The sequence below is a fragment of the Branchiostoma lanceolatum genome, chromosome 4 (assembly GCF_035083965.1).
Source record: "Branchiostoma lanceolatum isolate klBraLanc5 chromosome 4, klBraLanc5.hap2, whole genome shotgun sequence".
NCBI lineage: Eukaryota > Metazoa > Chordata > Leptocardii > Amphioxiformes > Branchiostomatidae > Branchiostoma > Branchiostoma lanceolatum.
Genome location: NC_089725.1, coordinates 30,453,556 through 30,471,751, shown reverse-complemented (window position 1 = coordinate 30,471,751; position 18,196 = coordinate 30,453,556). Strand labels below are relative to the sequence as shown.

Below are 18,196 nucleotides of genomic sequence, written 5' to 3'. Positions count from 1 at the left end.
TCGTTTTTGTCATAATACATATCGAATGTGCAATATTAGAAACATTGAATCTTAAGTACTGTAGCTCTACATTGATGGGTGCATTAGAGTTCTAACCCGAACCTTAACTTTTACTCCCACCACTTTCCCATGTATCTCTCTACATTCTGCATGTCTCCTGTAAGCCTATGACTATGTATTCCTTTGCATCCCCCTTGTATTTCATCATGTTGCCATCTCCTTTTTTTTTCGTCATCACCATTTTTTTGTCCTCCTGTGCAGGAGGGAACCTAAAACCGTCCTGTAACGACCTTTTTCTCCCATACCACCCTAACGACTGCTTCCAGAGTCCCACCAGTCAGCCTGCCATGTTGTCTGAGCTTCGTGTCTGTCATGAGAAAACTTGCCATCACCTCAGCGGCTTTTGTCACCTGTAGTCATTGCTACGTACATCCAGCTCAGGGACAATATAACAGTCGATAAGGCCTAGGAAGATTGATGTTGTGCTCCCAATTACTAAAGTGTGTTCTAAAGTAAAAAAAAAAAAAATTAGGTTCAGTCGGTAGGAATTCTTTCTCTCTTTTTCTTTCTTAAAAAAGATTTTGGCCGGAGTGATCCAAGAAATACAGTTTTATAATGTAAAACTGAAATGCACCAGGACACTGGTACTTTCAACATCATATTCTAGATAGAAAGATATATGTACATCGCACAAGCACAAGGCTCTATTGCAATAGAAATGAGGAGAACATGTTATTTTCTTCGTTCAGATGTCAGATCAAACATTTTCTGTCCCTTGTTAGCAAACGACTCCAAAAAAGGGCTCAAGTTTTTGCTAGGGTAATCGGAAGCACAACATTTTTTTCCTAGGCCTTATCCGTCGATAACACCTGTCCATCATCAGTATTGACATGTGACAGTCACAGATCAGACCTAACACAGACAGACTGTTCAGTGTTGATGTTTGAATCTTGCACTTTTTTCCTCCTGCCCAGATCCATCGAGAATGTCATCAAGAATGTGGTGCGCATGTGCCGAGTGTAAGTACTAAGTATACTGGTTTGTAGTTACTGTAAATTTATTCCTTTTCATGGGGACTAATTTTGCGGTAGACCCGTAGGAGGGGAATGGTTTTGCCATGTTTCATGTTTGGGTTTGAAACGATTCTGTAGTGCAGTGGTAATACACTGAAAATGCACAATTGTTTTTTTTTATTTTTGCAAATAAACAATGGGAAATGTACAAAGGTATAAGGTGTGTTAAGGTGGACATATTGTGGAGGACAAGAGTATTTCTAGTTTAAGACACAAATGGAAGGAAAGGATTTGTTCTGAGTATAAGGCATAAGCATTAGGAGTAGTATATGTTAAGTGCAAGACTTCATTTTAAGAAGTGTATGTCATGTGTAAGACATCTTGTGTTGGTTGTGGATGTTCCTATAGGTTCTTCTCAGTTCTCGTCTATTGTTAAGGGTAAGACATCATTGTAAGAAGTATAGGTCAACTGTAAGACGTCTTGTATTGATTATGGTTCCCTGTGGAGTTGTAAGATGTGTATATCAAGTGTAAGACGTTATGTTCTGATTGTGGGTGCTCCCACAGGTGCTTCTCTGTGAAGTCTATTGATAAGTGTAAAACATCATTGTAAGAAGTGTAGGTCTTGTGTTGATTGTGGTTCCCTGAGTTGTAAGATGTGTATACCAAGTGTAAGATGTTATGTTTGTGTTGTGTATTGTGGCTGCTCCTACAGGTACTTCTCTGTGGAGTCCAGTGTTTGTTAGACATAATTTTAAGACGTGTGTGTCAAGTGTAAGACGTCTTGTGTTGATGTTCGTGCAGGTACTTCTCAGTGGAGTCCAGTGCGGAGATGTTAGAGGAGTGGCGGCCGCTGCTCTGCCCGTTCGACGTCACCACCTGCAAGGCCATGTCGTACTTCGAGATGTTTCTCCCCACTACACTACCTCCAGAGCACCATGACAAGGGCTTCAAGTAAGTCTTCAAGTGGTGGCCATTCGCTGTCTTGAGAAAACACATATCAATTTTTATAACATGTACATAGATACCATAGGGATGTCCATGTAGCTCAAATTGTAGTTCCTCCTGACTACGGTACCTCCTCAACACCATGACAAGGGCTTCAAGTAAGTCTTTCAATCGTCACGAGTCGCCATACCGAGAAAATTAGTCTGTGCATAGATACCATAGGGATGTCCCTACAGTTCAGCTACTGGTAGCAGCCTCACAGTTGAGCTCCTGGTTCCAATCAGTTGCTGATTGGGAGATCCCGGTTCAAATCCTGGGACAGGACATCTCGGTTGAGACTGCACCTGTCTTTCAGAAGGGACGTAAAATTGAGGTCCTGAGTTTAAGAAGGTGCCTTGAGCATAAAAATATACCCTGCTGCAGAAACAACAAGAAGCCTTGCTGCCCTATGTGCCACTAGACACTACAAGGTGAATAACACATAGATATCATAACATCAGAATTGTGTTTTTTGTTGTTGAAGAGATTAAGAAGGGCAGACCCCAGTGTCCCTGTATGGCATGTACTGTGAGGACATGTTGGTAAAATGATTGTATACATTAAGCCTTGCAATAAGAACAACAAGCAAACTTTGTGCTGAGTGTTTGAAACCTGTTGTTCTCAGGCTGTGGCTGGATGAACTGCTGAAGATGTGGGACAACTGTCACAACTGCCCCTCATGGGAACAGGTCAGGACAGCATGTTCTGCTTTATTTGTGTCCCTTTTTTTGCCTTTCTGATATGCTTGAACTTGAATACACTAGTAACAGGCTTCTAGCATCTATCAAACAACAGAGTAGATCCTCACGATCGACTTTCTATTATCTTCACGACCATTTTGCTTTGTTTGATATGAAAGAGATTGGTATAAGAATAACATATGCCAGAGGAAAGGTTTGCATGGATGTCATGACAGAAAAAAATCTAAAGCTGACTTGAACCTAGTTGATATAATACTGTTAAAGCTATTATATTGGGTTTAGGTTGTTGCTAAAACAACAGTCAAACTGTCCAAGCTATACTGTTTATGTCAAAGTAGGAGAGAAAAGGGGTTTTTGCCAGTGTATCAAATATGCGATTGAAACGATTCTGTAGTAAAGTAGTAATACATTGGAAACACATATTCATGGTATCACAAATTTGCAATGCAGAGGTCACTGCAAAAACCACGAAAATAAAACCCATGAAAATTTCAAGTTTAACAGTACTTTGCTTTCACTTGTAGAACCTGGTGAACCTGTTTGCCCGCGTCGCCCTTGACAACATCGGGTACATTGACTGGAGCCCGTGGGTGTCCAAACTCTTCACGCGGCTCCTGCGAAGCCTGAACCTGCCCGTCGGCTCCAAGCAGCTGCAGGTCGGCCGGGCGGGCGGCGGGTACGACGTCGCCGTGGCAGGCATCTGGATTGTCTCCATGATGGTGAGGAGGGTTACCCTATATCTTCTGTTCTGCATGTTGTGTGTTGAAGTGTAACCCTCCACCCATAAATAGAATAGACTAGGCCACAGGGCTGTCTCCAGCTTTAGATTTTTTTCGGTCCTACTCTTTGTTTCGGAGCCCATGTTCTTGATTTACATTGTTGAATCTGTCATTGTAAGGTTAGGAAAATACATTTTCATCAATTTTATGTCATAAAATTCCGATGTTTGGACGGAAAGAGAGTGAATTTTTTCCCCGTCCCAACAAGCAAATTTCCCTCCTGGGACGGAGGGACAAGAACAGAGATATAGAACATGACTGAGGATGGTTAGAGCCAGTAGAGGTGAAAATAAAAGGGAGTGACCTAGGATTGGGTGTGTTTGTGATCATTCGAACCTTAACAGTGCATACTTTGCCCGATGAACAAGTTTCAAATCCCAAACCTTTGTAACTCACCTGACCTGCATCCTACTGAAATGGGTTTCACTCGTGCACATTTGTTTAACACTCCATAGATGTGACAGATGCTGCCTGAAAGGTTCAGTTTTGGTATCTAGTTGCTCTGATTTGTCTAAATTGTACTCTTTGTCCCCCAGGGAGGTCCCAATGGAGACATAGTTCTGGACCACATCCAGAGGTTCTTCCAGGCGGTGGAGACGTACTTCCACCCCTCCAACAACGGCAGGTGGATGGTGAGTCTCAGACAGGGTCTTGCCCTAGAGGTCCCTAGATTTCCTGTTAGGCTACACCAAGTAATTTTTATGGATGACGTCCGCGCGCGCATTGATTTTGGTCTGTTCCCAGAAAAAAAACAAGGAATTCCGCTTCCTGTAACTATGACCAAAGAGTAGCGACAGTGCCGCAAATCAATGGGATATGGAAAGAAACAGGACAGGACAACAACTGCTGTTCAACTTCAACTGGTTTATTCAAATTATTGCTGTTTTCATGATGAATAAAATAATCGTTAGTTGTTACACTGTGTTCTCTCATTCAATTTGTGTCCTAACATGTGTCGTCGACTATTATATTTCAAATCTAGGCATCTTGTTTTCTTTGGCCCTTCTTGTTTTTTTTTCGCGCTCTCGCATTAGATTTAGGGTCTCCAAAGGACGTCATCCATAAAAATTACTTGGTGCAGCCTTTTATGACAATAAGCTAGTTCGGAGTTGTTACTACGCATGTGCAGTGTCAAAGGTGAAGGCCCCCGAGACGTGAGCAAAGCCAGTCGGGGCGTTGTTATGTAAATCTAGACAGTTGTTATGCAAATCTAGACAATGTCCAGGCGAGCACTGTATATGAGCCGGGGGCCTTCACCTTTGACACTGCACATGCGTAGTAACAACTCCGAACTAGCTTATACCCTTGGTCACCCGATGTGATTTGACCTAGTTTGAAAATGATGAAATAGCCATTATTTTTTGTCATTCAACTTTTTATCAGAGGCAACAAACAATGGTTAACTAAAAAATACCTGACAATATTACTACACGTAGAGACAATATACTAGGCTTGTCTTTCATGATGAGAATTATAATGTGTTGTCGTCTCTTCCAGGGAAAGCTGCAGAAGCTGATCTACAAGTTGCCCTCCTCAGTGGTGAAGAGACTCCACAGGTAAAGACAATTAGTTAGTTATAGCCTTTAACTCACCTTTCGGTGTATAGGGGCGGTGCCTTTCTCTGTTTCTATAGCCCTTTGGCCACACAGGCCACCCAGTAGGGGTTCCACTGGTAGTGGTGTGTATTCAACTGCCATACTCTTTCTCCTTAGTGCTGAGGGCTAAGCAGAGAAAGCAGAATATACGATTTTTAAAGTCTTTGGTGTAACCTGACTGGGGTTTGAGCCCCCTAACTTCAGGCCATTGCACACTCGTTATGCTCCAAAATCATGTCAGGAAAGTAAAAGTACAACCCTGATGTCTTTCAAGTGGTATGGGAAGCAGTTGTTGGACTGTGACTGACATTGTTTTCTAGTCTGATGTAGCGCAAGGTGGTAAAATGTTGTTTGTTAGATTAAACACAGTTAAGAGTTCCCCCTTGTAACCATGTCATTTCTCCCCCAGGGAGCGTTACAGGAAGCAGTCGTGGGACCGGCTTGTCCCCGACGCCTACAAGCTGACAGACACAGAGCTGGAGAAGGTGGTGGAGTACATGAAGCCGGCGGTCATGCTGGCCATCTTCAGAAGACACAGTTTCCCCACTAACCATGTCATTTCCCTCCAGGGAGCGTTACAGGAAGCAGTCGTGGGACCGTCTCGTCCCCGACGCCTACAAGCTGACAGACACAGAGCTGGAGAAGGTGGTGGAGTACATGAAGCCGGCGGTCATGCTGGCCATCCTCAGTAGACACAGTTCCCCCCACTAACCATCTCATTTCCCCCACCCCCAGGGAGCGTTACAGGAAGCAGTCGTGGGACCGGCTTGTTCCCGACGCCTACAAGCTGACGGACACAGAGCTGGAGAAGGTGGTGGAGTACATGAAGCCTGCGGTCATGCTGGCCATCCTCAGTAGACACAGTTCCCCCCACTAACCTTGTCATTTCCCCCACCCCCAGGGAGCGTTACAGGAAGCAGTCGTGGGACCGGCTCGTCCCGGATGCCTACAAGCTGACAGACACAGAGCTGGAGAAGGTGGTGGAGTACATGAAGCCGGCGGTCACGCTGGCCATCTTCAGTAGACACAATTCCCCCCACTAACCATGTCAATTCCCCCCAGGGAACGTTACAGAAAGCAGTCGTGGGACCGACTCGTCCCCGACGCCTACAAGCTGACAGACACAGAGCTGGAGAAGGTGGTGGAGTACATGAAGCCGGCGGTCACGCTGGCCATCTTCAGTAGACACAGTTCCCCCCACTAACCATCTCATTTCCCCCACCCCCAGGGAGCGTTACAGGAAGCAGTCGTGGGACCGACTCGTCCCCGACGCCTACAAGCTGACAGACACAGAGCTGGAGAAGGTGGTGGAGTACATGAAGCCGGCGGTCACGCTGGCCATCTTCAGTAGACACAATTCCCCCCACTAACCATGTCAATTCCCTCCAGGGAACGTTACAGAAAGCAGTCGTGGGACCGACTCGTCCCCGACGCCTACAAGCTGACAGACACAGAGCTGGAGAAGGTGGTGGAGTACATGAAGCCGGCGGTCACGCTGGCCATCTTCAGTAGACACAATTCCCCCCACTAACCATGTCAATTCCCCCCAGGGAACGTTACAGAAAGCAGTCGTGGGACCGTCTCGTCCCCGACGCCTACAAGCTGACGGACACAGAGCTGGAGAAGGTGGTGGAGTACATGAAGCCTGCGGTCATGCTGGCCATCTTCAGTAGACACAGTTCCCCCCACTAACCATCTCATTTCCCCCATCCCCAGGGAACGTTACAGAAAGCAGTCGTGGGACCGTCTCGTCCCCGACGCCTACAAGCTGACAGACACAGAGCTGGAGAAGGTTGTTGAGTACATGAAGCCTGCGGTCATGCTGGCCATCTTCAGTAGACACAGTTCCCCCCACTAACCATCTCATTTCCCCCATCCCCAGGGAGCGTTACAGGAAGCAGTCGTGGGACCGGCTTGTCCCCGACGCCTACAAGCTGACAGACACAGAGCTGGAGAAGGTGGTGGAGTACATGAAGCCTGCGGTCATGCTGGCCATCTTCAGTAAGACGGGCAGTCAGGACGCTGCGCAGGCCCTGCAGAACCTGGCACTCATCAGACCCGACCTCATCATGCCTCCTGTGCTGGAGAAGTAAGCACTGCAGGAGTTATTTCTTAAAGATCTGCAACAGTAACTTAAAAAGTGCTGACAAACTTCTGTTAAAAAGTGCTGTCATAACTCAAACTCAAGTGCTGTTGTAACTGCAGAAATGCTGTCGTAACTTTAAAACTGCTGTCAAATTCAAGAAGTGCTGTCAGACTTAAGAAGTGCTTTTGTAACTTAACTGATCTCAAAGGGAGCCTGTCAGGACGATTACGCATTTACAAAGTTTAGAGAGAAGTGTTTCTTTAATAGACACAAGGACAGTGATAAAATCATAGATACAGAACAGGGCAGACAAACCAAAGCAGACAGACTTCAATACCATGATCATTTTGCATGAAATTGAAAAATCTTAAAGCTTTGAAATTGTTTGCTGAACTTCCCACATTTCAATCAGAAGAGCGAAGTTGCTTGAAAAAATGGTACTTTTAGATTTTACAAATATCTACTAGTATCTTTCCAATGACAAGTGACAAAAATTATAATCATTACCATCCCCCCACCCCAGGACGTACCTCGCCATGGAGACGTTGACGGAGCCTCACCAGCTGACGGCGACCATGTGCTGCGTGGTTACCATGGCGAGGGAGATGGTGAAGGTGGGGCGGTACCCCGAGGGCCCCTCCAACCTCCTGCCCCTCCTCTTCATGATCCTGCCCGGCATCGACCCCAACGACTTTGCCAAGTGCATGGTGAGATAGAGTACACTTTGTCAGTGCTGCTGATCCATTGAAGCAGATATTTAAGCATTTCTCATATATTGATAAAGTATAGAGGTACAGCTTGGTTTTGGATTGGCAGTCAGTTCTAAATAGATAGCACTTCTGAAGCTGGATTAACCTTTCCAACACAACACAAGAAAAGATTTGACTTTTCGCACAGCACTGGTCTTAATGCCAATGAGTGAGTTAATCCACCACTTCCATGACATTGCTTTACACAGATAGTTGAAAGCAAACTTTTAGTAAACTTGTTTCTGAACACTGACTCTAGATACTAGCATGTTACACAATGTTGTGGTTTACTGGTGGTTTACAGAAAACTGACTTTGTTATGCTCTTTGCATACAGATCACGTTCCAGTTCATTTCCACATTCTGCACCCTGGTGCCGATAGTGGACTGTTCCGAGGCGGTGCAGCTAAGGACAGACCTCACAGAGGTAAGGGGTTTCACATTTGTTGCGCTGAAGAACCTGCTGGTCTCTCTCTTTTTTTGTCTCTGAGTAGACTTACACTGAACATGTTGAAAGTTGCAATCAGGACTATTTTTGTGTTTCAGAGAGAGAAGGAGTTGTGCTCCTCCACTGCAGGGTTTGAGGACTTCGTCATGCAGTTTATGGACAAGTGAGTCATGCTGAGATTACATTGATTAGAATTTCTAAGACACTAAAATTGTGCTATGGCCTGCAGTGGATGTGAATGGGTGGTAACCACAGGTGGGAAGACGAAGGTCAGCGTCTTTATTCTGGGTCTTCTAGCAGCTTTCCTCGGTACTGCACTGGAACTCCCTGTTTTTGTGTTTTTCTGTTCTGGACATGCTGTGGTCTTGATTTGACAGCAATCTATAGATGTTTAAACACATATGGCTCCCAACTGTAGGTGTCGTAATGCATCTTGCTCCTATCTGTGTAATGTTGTTTCAACACTTCTCTCCCCTGCCCGTAGGTGTTTTGCCCTGATCGAGAACAGCACCCTGGAACATTGAGATTACATTGATTAGAATTTCTAAGACATTAAAATAGTGCTATGGCCTACAGTGAATTTGAATGGGTGGTAAGCACACTCATGTCAGAGTCCCTTCTTGGCCTCCTACCAGCTTTCCTTGTCACTGCAGCGGAACTTCTTGTTTTTGACATGTTTTCCGTTCTGGACATGCTGTGGTCTTGATTTGACTCCCATCTATAGGTGTTTAAACACATCTATAGGTGTTTAAACACATCTTACTCCCAACTGTAGGTGTCTTAACATCTTTGTCCTATCTGTGCACTGTTGTTTAAACACATCTCTCCCGTCCCTAGGTGTTTTGCCCTGATTGAGAACAGCACCCTGGAGCAGACAACCACGCTGGACACACTCATGGAAAAGATGAGCAACCAGGAGGGCATGGTGGAGATAGGTCTCACCTCAACGTTCAGCACCATCCTCACACAGAGCTCCCCTGCTATATACCAGGTAAGGTCTCACCTCAACGTTCTGCACCAGCCTCACACAAATCCCATGCAATATACCAGGTCAGGCATAGCCTTAGAGCATCAGCCCTGGAAATTCAGAGTATGATGGTGCTAGAATTAAAACTATGCAAGGTGGCACACAAGATGGTGCATTGGTCAGGGTGGACCTCTAGCATTTTGCCTTTTTCAAATACAAATTGCAGCCGTCTCTTGGTATTTAAGCTTTACATCTTACCTGAATTGTATTGAATTTTCTAAAGACACAAGAAAATGTTAAGTAGAAAACCCTATTCTTTAGAATTAGTAGAATGTTGCTGGGACTACAGTATGTTGGGGGGCATGTGTTAGGAGATAACCAATTTACACAAAAACTCATTATTTGTTGTGAATTTTCAGGAAGCCATCAAGAAGTTGTTCCACTTTGCGTCAAGCCACATGTTCGAGACGAAAGTCTCTGGCAGAATGGCAGCCAATATGTGCAGGGCTGCCAGTAAGGTGAGAGAGACACACTTACTTAAAGTCTACTCTCATAATTCTGCAAAAAAAAATTATGAATTTGAAGGGATTTGTTAAGAATCCTTGAGGTGTGCACACTTGAGATATCAAGTGTTCAAGACAATCTTGAGAAGGCCTTTTGGTGGTCTTAGGGTACCTGGTAGTATTATGAGGTATTTATTTTATGTCTCATTTTATTTCAAGGTTAGCTTACTACAGATGTTACGGATGATGAATGTCTAGTATGATCCTCCCCAAGTTTCAACAATATCTCCTGTTTATCTCCCCCAGGCCCATCCTGAGTACACCCTGAAGCTGTTCCTACCTCACTGTGCCCAGGTCATCATGAAGCTAACTGAAGGTAAGGACCCAATCACATACGTTGTCCGATTGCAAACTTTGGTGATGGGATCATGTGATTGTCATGCATGTGGCCTGCAAAATTCAGCTGTCTTGTTATGGAAAAGGCTGTCTTACTCTTGGATTTTTGTCTGTGGTTGGTTTACAGCCTTGTCACAGGTTGCTGGAAAATTCTACGGCATCAAAATTGTAAGATGACCTATGACGAATGTGACTTTGCTGTTTGGAATAAAAGCCTTTTAAGCAACATCACAGATTTAGAGATATGGTCTTGTGCTATGGATCCTTCAGTAACCAGTAACACATGTTAATGCCCTTCCCCTCCTCATACAGCGGAGGATGTTCAGAAGGAGGAGCAGCTGGATGATGAGCTGCTGTGGAACCTGCAGATGTTGGCTGATGTGAGTAAAACTTTCCTGTCAGTGAAACAGATCTGTATTATACAATACAAGAGTACTACAAGGCTTACATTTCATAGCCTGGATGCCATCCTAGTGTAAGGGGGGAATACAAACTAGTGTAAGGGGAGAATATGGGGGCAATGGTAAACTAGCTAGGATGGCACCCAGGCAAAGCATTTCACTCCCTCACTCAGTAGCATTTGCAATTTGTAGTTGCAGAAACAAGAGACATTCCCCATTTATATCTACGTAGATTTTCAAACATTTAGTGTGTGACAAAAGAAATTACCTGGTCCTCTCCAGAAATCGTGTGTTGTGACGGCCTGGTGGCGTACCGTGACCAGCTAGTCCCTGTGTTGAAGCGTTTGCTACACCTGACCTGTAAGGACGAGTTAAGTTAATTGTGAACGAACTAAAATGCACCTCTCTCACCCCTGTAGATCGTGCGCTGTGACGGCCTGTCTCTCGTTACATACCGTGACCAGCTGGTGCCCGTGCTGAAGCGTTCGCTGCACCTGACCTGTAAGGACGGGTTAAGTTACCTCTGAACGAACTAAAATGCACCTCTCTCTCCCCCCTGTAGATCGTGCACTGTGACGGCCTGTCTCTCGTTACATACCGTGACCAGCTGGTGCCGGTGTTGAAGCGTTCGCTGCACCTGACCTGTAAGGACGGGTTAAGTTACCTCTGAACGAACTAAAATGCACTCCTCTCTCCCCCCTGTAGATCGTGCGCTGTGACGGCCTGTCCCTGGTGGCGTACCGTGACCAGCTGGTGCCCGTGTTGAAGCGCTCGCTGCACCTGACCTGTAAGGACGGGTTAAGTTACCTGTGAACGAACTAAAATGCACCTCTCTCTCCACCTGTAGATCGTGCGCTGTGACGGCCTGTCTCTCGTTACATACCGTGACCAGCTGGTGCCTGTGTTGAAGCGTATGCTACACCTGACCTGTAAGGACGGGTTAAGTTACCTCTGAACGAACTAAAATGTACCTCTCTGTCCCCCTTGTAGATCGTGCGCTGTGACGGCCTGTCTCTCGTTACATACCGTGACCAGCTGGTGCCCGTGCTGAAGCGCTCGCTGCACCTGACCTGTAAGGACGGGTACCAGCAGGCGGGACTGCTCCTCCGACACTCCCTGCGCGCCCTGACGCTCATGAACTAAAACGTACCTCTCTCTCCCCCCTGTAGATTGTGCGCTGTGACGGCCTGTCCCTGGTGGCGTACCGTGACCAGCTGGTGCCCGTGCTGAAGCGTTCGCTGCACCTGACCTGTAAGGACGGGTACCAGCAGGCAGGACTGCTTCTCCGACACTCCCTAAAAATGATCTAAAATGCACCTCTCTGGTCCCCCCTGTAGATCGTGCGCTGTGACGGCCTGTCCCTTGTGGCGTACCGTGACCAGCTGGTGCCCGTGTTGAAGCGCTCGCTGCACTTGACCTGTAAGGACGGGTTCCCTGTAAATGATCTAAAATGTACCTCTCTGTCCCCCCCTGTAGATTGTGCGCTGTGACGGCCTGTCTCTCGTTACATACCGTGACCAGCTGGTGCCCGTGCTGAAGCGTTCGCTGCACCTGACCTGTAAGGACGGGTTAAGTTACCTGTGAAAGAACTAAAATGCACCTCTCTGTCCCCCCTGTAGATCGTGCGTTGTGACGGCCTGTCGCTGGTGACATACCGTGACCAGCTGGTGCCGGTGTTGAAGCGTTCGCTGCACCTGACCTGTAAGGACGGGTTAAGTTACCTCTGAACGAACTAAAATGTACCTCTCTGTCCCCCTTGTAGATCGTGCGCTGTGACGGTCTGTCTCTCGTTACATACCGTGACCAGCTGGTCCCTGTACTGAAGCGTTCGCTGCACCTGACCTGTAAGGACGGGTACCAGCAGGCGGGACTGCTTCTCCGACACTCCCTGTAAATGAACTAAAATGCACCTCTCTGTCCCCCCTGTAGATCGTGCGCTGTGATGGCCTGTCTCTCGTTACGTACCGTGACCAGCTGGTGCCCGTGTTGAAGCGTTCGTTGCACCTGACCTGTAAGGACGGGTTAAGCTACCTGTGAACGAACTGAAATGCACCTCTCTCTCCCCCCTGTAGATCGTGCGCTGTGACGGCCTGTCTCTCGTTACATACCGTGACCAGCTGGTGCCGGTGTTGAAGCGTTCGCTGCACCTGACCTGTAAGGACGGGTACCAGCAGGCGGGGCTGCTCCTCAGACACTCCCTGCGCGCCCTGACGCTCGTGTACCCGCAGGAGTACCGCAGCATGCCCTTCCGTTTTGACCGCCCGCTCAACGAGTACCTGCCGATCAGGGTAAGGTTCAGCTGTGAATAGTTTCAGTCGGTTGGTAAATTGCTGGATAATGTGATGAGGGGGGATATAAACTCAGTCACGCAACATGCCCTTCCGCTTTGACCGGACACTCGGCGATTACCAGCCAATCAGGGTAAGGGGCAAACTACTCTTTTAACCTTCTCCCTGCTGCCTAACTCTGTAATCAATAGAGAAGGGGGTGCCAAACGGCTACTTCAGTCTGCTAAAGGTTAAACAACATTTAGTGTATCGTGTGTGTATTATTGGTTAGGGACCCTGCCTCTGGACCAAGAGGTTGGGAGTTAAGATCCCAGCTTTGTTGCTCACCTGACATGCAGGCTCCTGGAAAAGGTCACAGTCCTTAGGATAGGACATGTGGTCCACTGTTCATTGTACTTGTCGAAAAGAGCTAGGGGAATTTACCTGGTACAGTGAACCTGTAAATACTGTACATAGCGTCTGTCTTCTCTGTCATGACCAGTGGTACAGCTTATAAACATCTTCAGAATGTAAGTAAGCTCAGCTAAGCTAAGCTCAAGCTGTGTGCCACAGGACTGGGGAACCCCTGGGAACCTGTTTGAGCTGGGTCTGCGCTGGCACATGCCAAGTCTGAAGGAGGGTTAGGTTTAGTGTCAGGTTTAGTAGACGTTAACCTCCCCCTGTGTTGTTTTAGGACTGGGGGACCCCCGGGAACCTGTTTGAGCTGGGTCTGCGCTGGCTAGGGTTATGGTTAGGATTAGGGTTAGGTTTAGTAGACGCTAACCTCCCCCTGTGTTGCTTTAGGACTGGGGAACCCCCGGGAACCTGTTTGAGCTGGGTCTGCGCTGGCTAGGGTTAGGGTTAGGGTTAGGGTTAGGTTTAGTAGACGCTAACCTCCCCCTGTGTATCTTCAGGACTGGGGAACCCCCGGGAACCTGTTTGAGCTGGGCCTGCGCTGGCATGTACCCAGTCTGGAGGAGAAGAAGCTGGCCCTCTACCTGCTGGACACATTCCTGCAGCCGGAACTGGAGAGGCTGAAACAGCACACCGAGGAAACTATCACGCTATCCAGGTCAGGACCTATTCAAAATGACTAATGAATTGGTAACTGTACCAACTACTACGCATTAAATACCAGCTCAAAAAACAAGAAAAATTATGCTTTCAAGTACCAGAGTTATTAACCCATGAAGGATTGAGGTGTTGAAACAATAGAAGTAACGCAATGGAGCATATGTTCACGGTGTGATGAATTCACAGTGGTGAAGCACCTTGAAGTTAAAGACACTGCAAAAATTTAAAAATTGACAAAATGAAACACAAATGTTACTAATTGTTAGTTGCCTATCATGAAAAGCATCTTGGATTCGAACCCAGAACTTTCCAAGTCAACATTCCTAATCACAAGACTACATTGTTAACATCTGCTTTTTCTCCTCCCCCAGAGACGAGCTGCAGCGTACCCTGATGATCGTTCACGACGGGTTGATCGGGGCGGGCGCCATCATGCCCATGTGGGAGGAGGACGTCACAGCTGACTTGTAAGGAAGCCTGGGCTCCCAGGTGTATGTCACACGTTCTGTTCTGAAGGGGAGGGGGGAGTTATAGAGGCTGGGGGGTGGGAGTTTTTAAGGTCTAGGAGACAGTATGATGAGAGAGTTATATAAGGGTTTGTGCCACCTTGTGCAACCCTACTATTGTAGGACTTTAAATTAAAGGAAGCCTGGGCTCCCAGGTGTATGTCACATGTTCTGTTCTGGAGGGGAGGAAGGGAAGGGGGTAGTATTAGGATTAGGGGCCCCTTGCTGTAAGTGTGAACAGTAGTCAGGAATAAGTAGAGAGTTTTATAATGGTCTGAAGTAAAACAAAATGCAATTGTAAGACTTGTGTGAAAGTCTTGGCACCCAGGTGTATGTCACATGTTCTGTTCTGGAGGGGAGGGGTGAGGGAGTAAACTCTTAGTAGCCTTCCTGAAAAGAAACAGGAGGCAGGGATAGTGAGAGAGTCCTATAATGATTTATAGAGTCTAGTCTTGTTATTGTAAGACTTGTAAGAAAGCCTGCCAGGAGCACCGATGTGTACGCCGTGTTATGTTCTGGAGGGGAGGGAAAATGGTTTAAGGGCTGGGGGACAGTAGACATGGATAGTAAGTTTTGTAAGGATTAGAAATCTAACCTTGATATTGTAGGACTTCTGAGGAAGCCTGGGCTTAGCCTGGAATCTATCCTATTCCAGCTCCTGTTCGCTCCTCTGATCGCTTCTCTGGAGAATAGTCTGAGCGGTACAGGCAAACTTTGACTGGTGTAGGTTACTTTGAATGCTAGCTGCACAGGTGTATGTATGCAGAAAAAAGTATTTTGAGCCCTGGTAACTGTACATTGTATACTATTCTCAGTTTATGTACAATGTACATGTGTCTGGGTCCAACTAGTAAACAGGTTTAGGTTTGCTACATTACTGCTTACTACTACCTTGTTGTCAGCTTCAATGACATGATGTAAATGTGTTGAACTTTGTCCAACAGTGTCAAGAGTGTAACTCCACTAACAGGGTTTTCCAACACCTACAAAGTAAAAGATGAGGGTAAGTTATATTCTCTTGGTTAGCCCTACTTCAAATTTTTGTTGTGAAATAAGAATGTTGTAATTGTTGAATCTTGTTACCTATGACTGTCTTCAAGTTTTTGGTGTATTCTTTTTGTGTGTGTGGAAATCATGATTGAGTAGAAAATATTGAGTTTGAATTTTTTTTGTTCTCAGCGTTTGAAACCCTTCTGAAACAGAGGGAGAACCTGAGGGCCGTCATCTGTAAGGTGATGCTGAAACTAGTCGGTGAGTTCTGTACACGGCTATGACATCGTACTAAGAAGTTTACACTTTCAGGCAATTGACTTGTAAGCAGAATGTCTCTTTTAATCTAGAAACGCTTTTATTACACATTCGGTAACATTCATGTCCAAATAGAGGGTTTCAACTTTGAATGTGTACCCAAGTCTTAGGTAACCAGAAATATCAATTAATGTTTAAACGATGCAATTCATCAGCTGAGTTTTGTTAAATAACTTGTTTTGACTCTTTTTTCAGATCACATCCTGACCAACAGTGAGGATGACACCAAATCATTGTCCTTCATTATCAAGGTAAGAATGAACATATATGTCAATATAGTATACTTCAAGCAGCTGCAAAATATCATTTTCTTGGCTGGCTTCAATTAACATGACGTTGGCTGAAATTTCTATTTCTATGTTCTGATCATGGTATTCACACTTCTCTTCACCTCACTCTCCGTTTTATCGTGGTATGTGGGGCTATGGAATCGATTTGTTGCCTTTCCACTAAGGCGGCAACCTTTGAGCAACCAAGAATTGCATTTGTAGTTCATATGATTTTCGTTGATGATTTTGTTGTATTGTATGCAGATCTACAGTGCCGTCCTGTTCTACTACGGAACTCTGAAGCACGAGTTTGACGGCAGGTGGAAGAGCTTCACTGTGGTGAAGAAGGCCATAGAAGACAAGGTACTGTATAAATCAGTCAAAGTGGTATCGTGTGGTGTAATGGTTAAAGTGTTTGACCCAGAATCAAGAGGTCCTAGGTAATGGCATGCCCTGATGTTGTTCCCTTTACTTTACACGAACATCCTAACTTGAATGAGGTGAAAATGAGAACCCAGCCTCAGTTAAATGGAGGCAACTCTAAGACTTAATAATAGTCAATGGTTAGTAGAGCTACTATAGCTGCATGTCAGTCAACCCAAAAAATAAGTACATATTAAATGAGTTTCTTAGTTTTTTACCCCCACACCACTACTCCATTTGATGATGTTTTGAACATGTGTGGCTTGGGGTAACATAGGCTGCATTTCCTTTATTCCAGTACACTTTAGATAGACTGTTCACTCCTCATGTGATTGCTAACTACTAGGTTTTTACCTTACGTTTCTGCAGCTTCATGGGAAGAAGAGGCACATCAGGGCTCTGCTGGTGGATAGAGTTTCTCTGCAACATGAGGTGAGTCTGTCTGTCTGTCTGTGTGTATCCAGGGTTCCATCGGTGTGTGTTGTTATATGTATATAATCATGACAGTTATTGTGTTCTTGTATTAACATGACTAGTACTTGTATGTCTGTATACATGTGAGTAATATATATAGTTTATTGCTAGTTACCTATGCCTGTACAGCCGTGTGTACTGTTTTGTTACTGACACTTGTTTGACCTGTATCTTTACTACAGATGCGAGTGCTGGATAAGGAGCACGCCCCCTACACACCCATGGTGCAGGAACTCCTGCAGGACCTGCTGAAGCTCTCCACAAGTCACTATGGAGAGGTAAGCAATGATTGCAATGTATTTGTCTATGAATGATTTAGCAAAAAAAGCAAACAAAAAAAGTGACCACTCACTCACTATCTGGTTTAATGTCTTCTTTTCCCCATCATCTGGGGGTTTGACGTGCTTGCACATGGATGGGGGAGCTTGATGGCCGCTTGCCAGGTGCCTCTGTCCTGTGGACCCACGTTGTGTAGGTTGAGGTGGTGGAAGTCCTCCCTGACCAAAAAAATTCAAAAGGCACTATGTAATATTCAGTAAGTTGATATTATCCTTGCAGAACAGTAATTTTTAGTCATGAAAAGAGTAATCTACATATCAGAGGCTGTTCGTTTAACTGGTGTTTGGTGGGGTAATCATGGCTGACGTTCTTTAGATGTACCCCTACTGTCACCTGCTGATCTCCACCCTTAGGCCACACCAATTTAATTTCTTGGTAAACGGGATTTTTATTTAAAAAAAAAAAAAAAATTGAAAAAAGAAAATCATGAAAACACAAGGCTGGCCCAGCCTTCTGTTTTCATGTGTGTTTTTTTTTCTATTTTTTATTTATTTTGGAAAATAAAAATCCGTTAACCAAGAAATTAAATTGGTGTGGCCTTACTAAATGAAAATGATATATGTTCTATCCTCTTCTTCCCACTCCTGGACCTCCTGCGCCTAACCTAATGATAATGATGTACATTGCTCTATCCTGTCCTCATCTTCAGGTGCGTGCAAAGGCTCAGCAGGCGTTCCTGGGCTGCCTACAGATGTACCCCTACTGTCACCTGGACCTGATACCGTCAATACTTACCTACCTAAAGGATGACAACAACATCACACATGACCAGTTCAAGGTGGGCACTTTACATTTCAGTTGGAAAGTTAACTTACATGCATGTCACATTGACATACATGTAGGTTAGAACACATGAATGACTTTGAATCGATATTGTTCCATTCCCTTTTGGTGGCGAGTGCAATGGCCAAC

The 18,196-nt window shown here is 45.6% G+C and overlaps 1 protein-coding gene across 1 annotated transcript in view; it reads left to right on the top strand.

Moving 5' to 3' along the window:
* Window positions 1–18,196, top strand: part of LOC136433977 (proteasome activator complex subunit 4-like) — a 38,289-nt gene that overhangs the window by 4,723 nt on the left and 15,370 nt on the right. The window contains exons 4-27 of the mRNA XM_066426613.1: window positions 975–1,019; window positions 1,818–1,967; window positions 2,626–2,689; window positions 3,226–3,420; window positions 4,017–4,112; window positions 4,978–5,036; window positions 6,958–7,164; window positions 7,685–7,868; window positions 8,247–8,336; window positions 8,456–8,520; window positions 9,195–9,348; window positions 9,744–9,842; window positions 10,134–10,203; window positions 10,536–10,603; window positions 12,697–12,912; window positions 13,806–13,963; window positions 14,337–14,432; window positions 15,416–15,474; window positions 15,651–15,722; window positions 15,975–16,030; window positions 16,313–16,411; window positions 16,841–16,903; window positions 17,128–17,223; window positions 17,934–18,062. Coding sequence (XP_066282710.1) covers window positions 975–1,019; window positions 1,818–1,967; window positions 2,626–2,689; window positions 3,226–3,420; window positions 4,017–4,112; window positions 4,978–5,036; window positions 6,958–7,164; window positions 7,685–7,868; window positions 8,247–8,336; window positions 8,456–8,520; window positions 9,195–9,348; window positions 9,744–9,842; window positions 10,134–10,203; window positions 10,536–10,603; window positions 12,697–12,912; window positions 13,806–13,963; window positions 14,337–14,432; window positions 15,416–15,474; window positions 15,651–15,722; window positions 15,975–16,030; window positions 16,313–16,411; window positions 16,841–16,903; window positions 17,128–17,223; window positions 17,934–18,062 — 2,590 coding nt within the window. The remainder of the gene's footprint in view (window positions 1–974; window positions 1,020–1,817; window positions 1,968–2,625; window positions 2,690–3,225; window positions 3,421–4,016; window positions 4,113–4,977; window positions 5,037–6,957; window positions 7,165–7,684; window positions 7,869–8,246; window positions 8,337–8,455; window positions 8,521–9,194; window positions 9,349–9,743; window positions 9,843–10,133; window positions 10,204–10,535; window positions 10,604–12,696; window positions 12,913–13,805; window positions 13,964–14,336; window positions 14,433–15,415; window positions 15,475–15,650; window positions 15,723–15,974; window positions 16,031–16,312; window positions 16,412–16,840; window positions 16,904–17,127; window positions 17,224–17,933; window positions 18,063–18,196) is intronic.